The following is a 10,674-nucleotide window of genomic DNA, read 5'->3' as shown; positions in this document are numbered from 1 at the left end:
TTACAGCTATTTACATAGCGAAAAAGCGCTTTAGAGTTGGGAATTTGGCTTAATTCGGAAAGTTTTTTACGTTTTGCTCGATTTTTGGCGCATTTTACAGCTTTTTTGAATTTGTCCGTTGCTTCAATGGCATTTAAAGCATTCTCTGTGCATTTGTATTTATCAAATTTCTTTTCCGCTGCGTCTTTAAGTCGTAACAGCCTGTTGAGATCACTCTCACTCTCACTCTCTTAAAAATTGCTTCCAGTTTTGCCACTTTTTGGGGTTAAGGAACGCTTTACAGGTTAAAAATGGTAACCTCAGGTAAGTAAAGGAACACAGCTTAAAAGTTGCTGAAAGAATTTTTCTCAGCAACATTTAGCAAGTTCCATCAGCTGTTTCTTAATCATCTGCTAATGGTCAGCTGCTCAATGTTTATCTGATTTGTGTGGAGAAATACTATAAATAGCTTTGTTCCTTTTTTGGAATCTGATTACTTAATGACTAAAGGTTATTTAAATACTAAAAGTTGGACGATTACCCGAGGTAACCATAGTCTACCGCTGAAATATAGCTTTGTTCCTCTACTTTTTTAATGGTAAGGGTGGAAAAAGAGAAAAGTGTCAAAATTGCTCTCTCATGAACATTTTTACCAGAAAAGTAAAGAAACGGAAAAATGGTAGGTCTGGCAGCAATGTCGAAAAGAAACATAAAAAATCAATTTTCGTCTTTTATTTCACAGTTTTTAATTTAGTTTTATCAGCTTTCGACTTTTTGTTCTATTTTGCATCCATTTTTTCATTGTGAAATAATCGTCAAACAAAAGTCGAAAATTCAGTTCTGCAATTTTTTACCTGGAGAAATTTTGCTGGTAGAAGAGAAAGCCATTTTCGCTCTCTTACCACTCTTACTCTCTTAAAAATTGCTTCCAGTTTTGCCTTTTGGGGTTAAGGAACGCTTTACAGGTTAAAAATGGTAACAAAAGGTAAAAATGGTAACCTCAGGTAAGTAAAGGAACACACCTAATATTACGATTCAGCTAGTCCCAATTTACATTAGTCTGTGTTTAGACACACAAATTTCTCGGGAAAGTAAATTGAGTTTTTTGGGAGAGAGCGGAATGGAAAGAGCTCCTCAATACTCTTTTCTACCCCCTATTGCCTAAAAACTGAATTTACTTTCCCCAGAAATTTGTGTGTCTAAACACTGACTTAGGCGAGTTTACTTGCGGCAATTGTCAGTTTGTTAGTCCCAATTTACATTAGGCGAGTTTACTTGCGGCAATTGTCAGTTTGATAGAGAGAGAGGTGAGGTATATGGTAACCCTTTGCCTCTCAACACCCTCTTCTCTCACCCACAAATTGACAATTGCCGCAAGTAAACTCGCCTAATGTAAATTGGGACTTGGTGAGTGAGGGTGTTGAGAGGCAAAGGGTTACCATATACCTCACCTCTCTCTCCATCAAACTGACAATTGCCGCAAGTAAACTCGCCTAATATAAATTGGGACCTACATATATTCATTGATTATTTTACTAATATATTAATAATTTTTTATTTATTTTCCTTAAATTGAAGAACTTTTTCATTGCTTTGGAGTTAGGTTTTCTTTCATGCATTGGCGCCAATGTTTTTGTTTTGGTTATCAACTATTATCTTGCTAAAGTTTACTAAATGCTGTCTTTTTACTTTTTTCTCTATTTTCGTATCAAAGAATAAACTCTCTCTTACTCTCTTAAAAGAAGTTACTGAATAATTATTACTGAAAAAGTAAAAAGACACAACTAATTTGTTTCAAAATTAGCAGATTCTTGCCTTGAACAGACCATCCATGGTACAATAATTCTTAGGTAGGCCACAGCTAACAGCTGATTACTATTTTTTTTGTTATGGCTTAATCTGTCAAAACCGTGTTGACATGCAGAGTTGATATTTATTATTGATCAAAAAATCAACTCTGTTTTGTTTTTTTTTTTTGTACTTCTATACGTCGTCAAGTATGTTGGTGGTAGAACACTTTCGTGGTCATTCACCAGGGCATGATAGACTTAAGTACTCTTTTATTTGTTTTTATGTTTACAAGGTATGTACATATGTATGTATGTATGATAGAAACATGATATCAAAACAAAAGTGATAGAATAAGGAAACAAGAAGATAAATGAGATCGTGATAATATTAAATTACAAATTGGTAAAAGTTTTTAATTATAAATCAATTTTGCATTCTAATATAAACTTGAGAAGCTCATCTATATGTTGCTGGTTTCTGCACATCAGGACTTCAGGTAAGTTGTTGTATTCTTTAAACAGAGCAAACTGATTCCTATTTCCCTCGAATTTCTTGCAGTGAAATATAATGTGTTTTTCATCTTCAATCTCGTTGCAGATCTCACACAAATTTGTATCCGCTATGCCGATCCTGTGGAAATATTTTTTTGTGTACGTGTGCCCAGTGAGCAGTCTGTTGATTATTTTTATGTTTTCAGGTTTCATATTGGACTTCTTGAACCAAGGTTGGTTTGATGGCACTGGGAAAAATTGGAAGAAATATGCCCCTTTCGACTGAGAGGTTTCCCTGTAGGAATCGACAAACTCGTTCCATAAGCAGGATTCGATTTGATTGGATGCGTCTGTGACAGAGAGGCAGTAATTTATTGGTGCTCCAACGTTGGCAGCGTGTTTGGCAAAATAATCGGCTGTTTCGTTGATCGAAATACCAACATGTGAAGGTGTCCAGATTACGGAAAGTTGTTGAATTTCTGAATTAGCTAATTTTTGTATAATGTTGTGAACAGTGAAATTGTGTGATGTGTTATTTTGAAGCAGGAGACATGCATTTTTGCTGTCCGTAAATAAAGCTGCTGAGCTGACACCATCGTCAATCATTAGATCAATTGCCTTTTCAATAGCATGTAGTTCACCACTGAGGGAGGAAAGTTTTTTATCAATTTTAAAGACGAAGTTTTGTTTTGTGGAAATGTTGCATACAGAACAACCAGTGTTATTGCCGACTACTGAAGCATCCGTAGCCCAAATAGATACACCTTGCGACTTATAATCATTTATAAGTTTGCAGTAGTGTGCTTTTATATGTATATTCCGTTGACATCTCTTTTTTTGAAGTACTAAAGACATCTTGAAGGAAGACCAACTTGTTGGACACAATACTGTTATCACCGATTCTGAGATTATCGAAAATGTTACGAAATTTTGAATATACAAAACCAATGCTCGTTTTTGCAGAGACGTTTGTGGTGAAAAATGTGTATAGCGAGGAATTGTAAATTTTTAGTCTTATTAGTTCTTTGGCAGCTAAGTGTTGCGCTCTTAAGTCTGTGGGGAGAATGCCAGCAAGAGCACATACCACATGATTTGGCGTAGAAGGGACAAGGCCCATATTTCTTCTTAAAATCTGGTTTTGGAAGCTTGTTATTTTTTTATTTATGTAAGTTGGCCTGTGTGCCATCGACGATATTGCATATTCTGTTTTTGAAAAGACAAGCGATTTTGATAAATTTATTGCTTTCGCAGGATGAACTCCACATTTGGGTCCAGTGACCAATTTGAGAGCATTGATGGTGTTTTTGCAGGACATCACTACCTCCTCATAGTGCTCTTTGAGCGAGAGGCTATTTTTGATGTTTCTTCCAAGAAATTTAATAGACTTAACGACTTTTACAGGGATTCAATCAATAAGAATGTGGGGGGATTTTCTACCTCCTTTTGCCACGTACATGACCGAAGTTTTTTCTGCATTTACTTCAAGATTCAAATTTTTAAATAAGGAAACCATTTTGTTGGTTTTTACTTGCATAATACAATTGGCTTCATCAAAATCTGAACTAGCCACAAGTAATATAAAATCATCTGCATATTGAAAGACTTGGGTTTTTTCATTGGCCACACCATGGAGACCTAAAGTGTATAGGTTAAAAAGAGTTGGACTTAAACAGCTACCTTGTGGAATACCGTTGTAAATATCCATATAACTATCCCCCATAAACAGAGTTCTTTTGCAGAGAAAATTTCTAATCCATACTTGTATTTGAGGTGGGAAATTCAATTCATGTAGGATGACCATAAGACAGTTTATATCAACGCATTCATATGCTTTTGATACATCCATTGATAGTACAAGAACTTTTTCATTTTTTTCCTTAGAAAAGTTTATGGTATGAAGTATATCATTTATACAAGTTGATGTTGAAACATGTTTGCGATATGCGTATGATCTTGGCGGTAGAATATTGTTTTTTTCTATGAAGGTATTTAGTCTTTGTTTGACCATGAGGTTCAAAATCTTCGCAAGCACAGATATTAAAGCAATTGGTCGGAAATTGGTACAAATATCTAAATTTTTTCCTTTTTTCGGTATGGGAATTATTTTAATTTTTCTCCATTCTTCAAAGTACTCACACTTTCTCCATAACGTGTTGTAAGATGACAGTAGGTTGCATTTACCTTCATGGGATAATTTGTTAATCATCTCGTACGTGATTCCATCTATACCAGCTGCGGAAGGTTTTTTCTTTTGTTCTAGGACATTATTTAGCTCTTGCATGGAGAAGTCGCAGGATTGGTGATTAAACGACGATGGATAAATAGTTTGAATGTTATTAGGAACTTGTTCACACAGATGACACAGGAAAATATTATTATTGTCTGCATTCCATTTTGAGTTTGTTTGCGGTTCAAAAACTGATTTACAGCTATTTACATAGCGAAAAAGCGCTTTAGAGTTGGGAATTTGGCTTAATTCGGAAAGTTTTTTACGTTTTGCTCGATTTTTGGCGCATTTTACAGCTTTTTTGAATTTGTCCGTTGCTTCAATGGCATTTAAAGCATTCTCTGTGCATTTGTATTTATCAAATTTCTTTTCCGCTGCGTCTTTAAGTCGTAACAGCCTGTTGAGATCTTCATTCCACCATGAATTAAATTTGGTGTCGGGTGCAATAGCAAAGGTTGAGTTTTTAATTGACCGATTAAGTTTGAGTTGGATGTCAGTCATATTGGCTTCAATTTTAAGGTTTGAGATATTCTTGAGTAGATGCCTTTTTGCTAAGAAGTATTGCTGTCTTGGTGTACAGTTATCAATGTTTATAAGAATCGGTCGGTGGTGACTTCCCCCTATACTTGTGCTTTTAACGCTCCATGAAACAGGTGAAGAAATATTTGTGAAAGTAAGGTCTAACACAGAACCAAAGGAGTTATCAAATAAATTCTTTTTGAAAGTCGCAGAGCCATCATTCATGCATCGAAAAACAGAGCTGTCCATCAGCGTTTGTACCGTGGATCCTCGAACTGTGTCAAAAATATCACCGTATGCTTTGCTTCTTGCGTTAAAATCGCCGCCAATTATCACATTAGGTTTTTCATTCAAAAAGTTTAACAGTTTTGAAAGTTCAGTTTTTAAAACATTGGATTTTACCGAATGTGGAAAGTACAAGGAAACAAGCGTTAAATTTTGTGACAGGTTAGTGGTTTCACAAATCAAAATGTCCAGGGTAGTATTAAAGGAAATTTTTTTCATTCTGATGTTCTTCTTATGTAATATGGCAACACCACCATAATTATCACTTCTCTTTTTGCATAATAAATTGTAGTTTTTGACGTAAGAAGAAGATGTATTCTCATCGACGTTGAAAATTTCGCTGAGAATGCAAATATCAACAGCAAACTTATTTAAGTAGATATCTAGATAGTTTTTGTTTTTATTCAAGCTTTGTATGTTATGTTGTAGAATTATCATGATTGGTTAAATTTGGAGTTGTAATAGTTTCTTGCAATGGTACCATTAAGGCGTTTGAAAAATTTTCTAAGACTTGTAGACCTTCTGAACACTTTGCGTTTGTTAGGACAATTGCCAATTGTTTGGTAAAATTCGAAAAAAGCTTTTCATACTCGGATACTTTCGAAAAATTTTGAAATTCAAAAGATGGCTTGGATGGTAAGGACATTTCGGATTCTGCTGTGATTAGAGTTCTTTTAGGAGCTTTCGCTGTAACTTTATTGTATTTTACACTAGTTTGTCTTCGATTGAGTTCATCATTAAACGAAGTAATTGGAGGTTTGCTTTTTCTTGAAATTAAGGGAAATTGGTTTTCGTATTGCGGCTCATCCAATATTTCATAATAATTTGAGGACGATTTTTGGAGACATTCCTTTCTGGATAGGTTTAAAATAGCCATTGATTCTTGAATATTCCTTTCGGATGCATACTTGTTGCATTTTTTTACATCCAAGGCATTGTGATCTTCCATGTTGCATAATATGCATCTGGGAAGAAGGCAGTAAGAATTGCATTTGACTGTTGACAGGCATGTGTCACATTTTGGCATAGTACAGTTGTTTGGGCATTCGATATTTTCTCCACAAAGGAGGCATCTCTTTGCTGATCTGCATCTGGCAGCAATGTGGCCAAGGCGGCCGCAGTTTTTACAAAGACGAACAGGTGGTAAGTACAACTCGGTACTAATCCAGCAGTTAAACATTTTTATCTCTTTTATAATGCCATCCGCCACAATGCCTACTTTAACGGTTTGTGAGGGGACATACTGGCCATCTTCATTTTTGTATTTGAAGCGGTATACGGATACAGCTTTGAAATCGTTGTCGCTAGTATTAATTTGATCGAAAATCATTTTGCCTGTGAATTCTACTGGTACAGATTTGATGACGTAGAATTTTTGCACAAATCTGTCAGGTATGAACGCGTTGAAACCAATGCGTTTCACATTGGGGTCTAAAACAAAATCGTTTGCTGCGTTGTAATTATTGAAATTCAGACGGAAAGTCTTATAAGCTATATTTTTGGAGACAAAATGAGCTTTTATGTTGGCTTCGGCTAATTTGGCATATAGATGAAGTTCAGAATTTTTTCTCTTAGAACTAATGGGCTCATCAGAGGTAAAGAGAACATAATAGGGGCCTGGATGGGATTCACTGTAAAGTATGACTTTGTTTTCATTTTCGTTGAAGCTGTAAATATCTGTTTTGTTTGTGTTGTTTGTTGTATTGGACGGTTTGTTATTAGCTATGTTGCTATTGTTAGTGGTGTTGGTGCTGTTGGCGCTTTTATTTACATCTTGTGTGTGTGTAGTGTTTTGCGGAATGTCTATGATCGATAGAGGTTGATTGGATTCAATTGAGTTATGATTGGAAACATATAAAGGATTTTGATATGAAGTTGGTATCGACCGTGGAGTTGTCGGTGAGGCAGGAATTGACTGTGGGAGTGTTGAGGTAGAAACATTGGTTCGAATAGCCAATGGAGCATGTTGCGAAGGCATTTTAGCAAAGATTTGGGGAGATTTATTATCAGGCGCGCCATAACTTGCTTTGAAAGATTTTTTTTTCACTGGATAATCTTGGAGCTTTCCTTTTATTTGAATCCCCAGGAAGGGGAGGGGGAGGTGGTAACGGGGGTGGTTTGCCAACCCCGCTCATTTTTTTAAGCGTAGCACACTTTAAAAAATGTTAATATTCCTTATAAATTTAACCGAAGAAAAATTATAAAGACATGCAAAAAGAAAAACGGGTTGCAATTTGTTTATGTTTTGTTTTGCTGAAAGTGTTTGTTGTTGTTTGTTAACGAAAACACCAAAAGAAACGCAGTCGAAAAGAGCGGTCTAATGTCAACCAGGGTTGAGTTTCATTTCAACATTTCGTTCTTCTTCTTCTTTGTATACTTATCCATTATCATTCATCAAAATAATTTTGACGTTTTAAGCCATAGCGACAGGGTTGTATTTTTTGGCGATTCTCATACCTGGCCTACCTATGAATTATTGTACCATGAGACCATCTTATTCAAGATCTATTTAACAGGTCACGTAAGTAGCACAACAACAACTCTATTTTGGCCGAAAATACTTCAATATGTCAAAATGTTTGTTTACGTTTTCATACAATTTATTCACAATAACAAAAAATTTGACAGATTGAAACCAATCAGCTGGACGTTTTACGCCACCTTATTATTTCATCATGCGTAAGTAGCACAAATACAACTCTGTTTTGGCCAAAAATTCTTCAATATGTCAAAATGTTTGTTTACGTTTTCATACAATTTATTCACAATAACAAAAAAATTTGACAGATTGAAACCTATCAGCTGGCCGTTTTACGCCACCTTATTATTTCATCATGATCTTATTCTATCTTGCAAGGCAAATTCATATAAGGTATATGCATGAATTACAACAACTAACAATTTTACAAAAACAACATTGTTGTTATTGAAAATTAATTGTCAAAGAAAATATTGAATAATAGGGTGGTTCCAAAAATGTTCCCAAGAAAAACATATATACATTTTGAAAATCCTCTAAAATAGAACAAATTTGAATCAAAATGTAAATAAAAAGCATTCAGAACTGTCGTAGGTTATTTTTATTACACGTCTAGGATGAAAAGAAGTATTTTATGATAGAAAATTTCGAAGTTTCAAATTTCATGAGTAGACCCTATTACATTTTGAAAACTAAATTTACAAAAAAAGTATGAATACAGCTGATTGTCACTTCTACCTTCTATAAATGTGCCTTGCTATCTTGTAACGAACTTCAAATAGGTTGGGCATGTATTGTCTAACTACACCACGTAATGACTAATCACAAATATGGAGCGAATTTTTGTGGAGCTTGGTTTTTTTGCACTGTCAGGTAAGAGCTGTCAAAATTTACTTAAAAAAGTCGTGTAATTGACAAGGTTTGGAAAATTAAGAATTCTGAAAATACCATTGAAATTAACACAAATTAATTATTACAGTTTAGCAAAATGGGTCGCTTTGGTGGTCGCAATCTTTCGGTGGTGTTTTGCCTATGTTTAGCTTTAGTTTTTATTAGCGGCATGACAAATGCCGAGTCGGAAAGTAAAAAAGAAATTCCAGCAACAAAATTTGGCCAAAGTCAATCAGCAACAATGACAGTTTTATACTGGTATGTGAAAGTACACCCCCAACCCCCTTTTTTTGCAACTCTTCGAATGTTACTGATAATGTAAAAATATATTCTTAATTTTTTTCCAACAGTTATAGCTGTGGTTACCGTAAAGCCTTTGAAGATTATGTCAATATTTTGGCTGAGAAATATCCTCAGATTACCGTGACCGGCGGCAATTACGATCCCCCAGGCATGAACATGTATTTCTCAAAACTGATATTTGCTGTTAAAATTCTGCTGATTGTTGTAATTGTATCCTCCTATGATATCTTTGGCTCCATTGGCCAACCAACGCCAAGCTGGTGGCGTCATTTGCTGGAGAACAAATTATATGCCTGTATGATGATATTCTTTGTGGGTAACATGTTGGAGGGTCAGGTAAGTTTAGTTCATTGGCATAATCATTTAATTTGTTTCTTATCATCAGCGTGAATGATAACGTTTTATTTTATCTTTCTATATTATTATTCTAGTTGGTATCATCTGGAGCCTTTGAAATTTCGCTGAACGATGTACCGGTATGGTCAAAACTACAAACTGGTCGTATACCAGCACCTCAAGAACTATTCCAAATCATTGATAATCAATTGCAATTCGGTGATAAATTCCAAGAGAATCCAGACTTTGTTAAATAATAATAATAATTATTAGCACACTTCTCCAATTCCTCTGACTGCATTAGCTCCTGACGTTGTGAAGCATATACAATACGTTTAAGTTTATAGATATGTAATTTATATTTACCCACCATACACACAATCACATAGTTTGTTTTAGTGTTCATATAATTGTATCCTTTAGATTGTATGGTTCATATAAGGGGTCTATGGGCGTCTGTAGCAGAGCTTGGGGTTTGTCATGGGTTTTTACGTTTTAGTTTCTCTCCTCTATGGCATTTGTTCCTTCTTTTTATTTGATTTCCACTTTGCCCCTATTTTGTTTTAATAATTGTAATTCAATCATAAATAACTTTTTGTAAAATAATAGTTAACAAAAAAGTGTAAAGATTTAGAATTCTGTTGTTGTGTGAAGAACAGCGAATAAAAAATCGTTTGACATTATATTTTGTTGGTTTTCATTGTTTGATTCATAAATGCAACATGATTCGTCTGGTGACATCGTCTTGACTTCATAAATGTAGTAGGTCTTTTTATGGACAACGTCGCGACTTCATAAATGCAGTTTTGCCACAATTGACATTTCTTTTGCGCTGTTATGTCAACTGACATTTGTGGTATGCACTTAGGGGTCGATTATGGATAGCAACTCAACCGTACTTGCGTTGCCATATGAGAAAATCATACAATTAAAATAACTGAGACGACAGAAATGGGTGACGTAGGGGATGAATGATACCAAGCAACGGTCTTGACCGGCTTTAACATGGCAAAGTCCAGGATTTATCTTGGTCCCTCTCTCACCTCAAGTAGACACTGACCTCCCCGTGGTGTCACCTGGGGAACTGCCTTTAACACCCATTAAAGGTAGTGAGCTAACATGTGCCGCGCGTTCACCCATAAAAACGTTAAAAACTTGGGTTTGGGCGTCGGGTTAGTAACCCTCCCCTAGCAAAAACATCCTACTATGAAAAAACGAAAGAAAAGAAAAACAAACCCCTCTAAAGTTGATGAACCCCGCAAACGTTTTAAGGACCATGATCTGCGAATCTGCACCTGGAATGTTCGCACTCGTTATAGAGAAGGTACAGTCTTCGCATTGGCAGACGTACTTGAAAAGTACAAGGCCGATAT

General features: G+C 35.3%; 1 protein-coding gene and 1 long non-coding RNA gene across 2 annotated transcripts; both read left to right on the top strand.

Annotated features, from left to right (window-relative positions):
- The first annotated feature begins 2,069 nt into the window (after positions 1–2,069).
- On the top strand, positions 2,070–2,871 carry LOC141393283 (uncharacterized). Its single transcript, XR_012410051.1, has 2 exons — positions 2,070–2,266; positions 2,368–2,871. It is a non-coding gene; the product is annotated as an uncharacterized lncRNA (long non-coding RNA).
- Positions 2,872–8,621: 5,750 nt separating this feature from the next.
- Positions 8,622–9,986, top strand: SelT (selenoprotein T). Its single transcript, XM_073966271.1, has 4 exons — positions 8,622–8,690; positions 8,751–8,920; positions 9,013–9,301; positions 9,397–9,986. Exons 2-4 carry the CDS (start codon positions 8,760–8,762, stop codon positions 9,556–9,558), a joined length of 612 nt encoding a protein of 203 aa, XP_073822372.1. The 5' UTR covers positions 8,622–8,690; positions 8,751–8,759; the 3' UTR covers positions 9,559–9,986.
- Positions 9,987–10,674: the final 688 nt, after the last annotated feature.

The sequence above is a fragment of the Musca autumnalis genome, unplaced genomic scaffold (genome assembly GCF_047663935.1).
Source record: "Musca autumnalis isolate F117 unplaced genomic scaffold, ASM4766393v1 scaffold_2, whole genome shotgun sequence".
NCBI classification, from domain to species: Eukaryota; Metazoa; Arthropoda; class Insecta; order Diptera; family Muscidae; genus Musca; species Musca autumnalis.
This window is presented reverse-complemented; position numbering and strand designations above follow the sequence as displayed.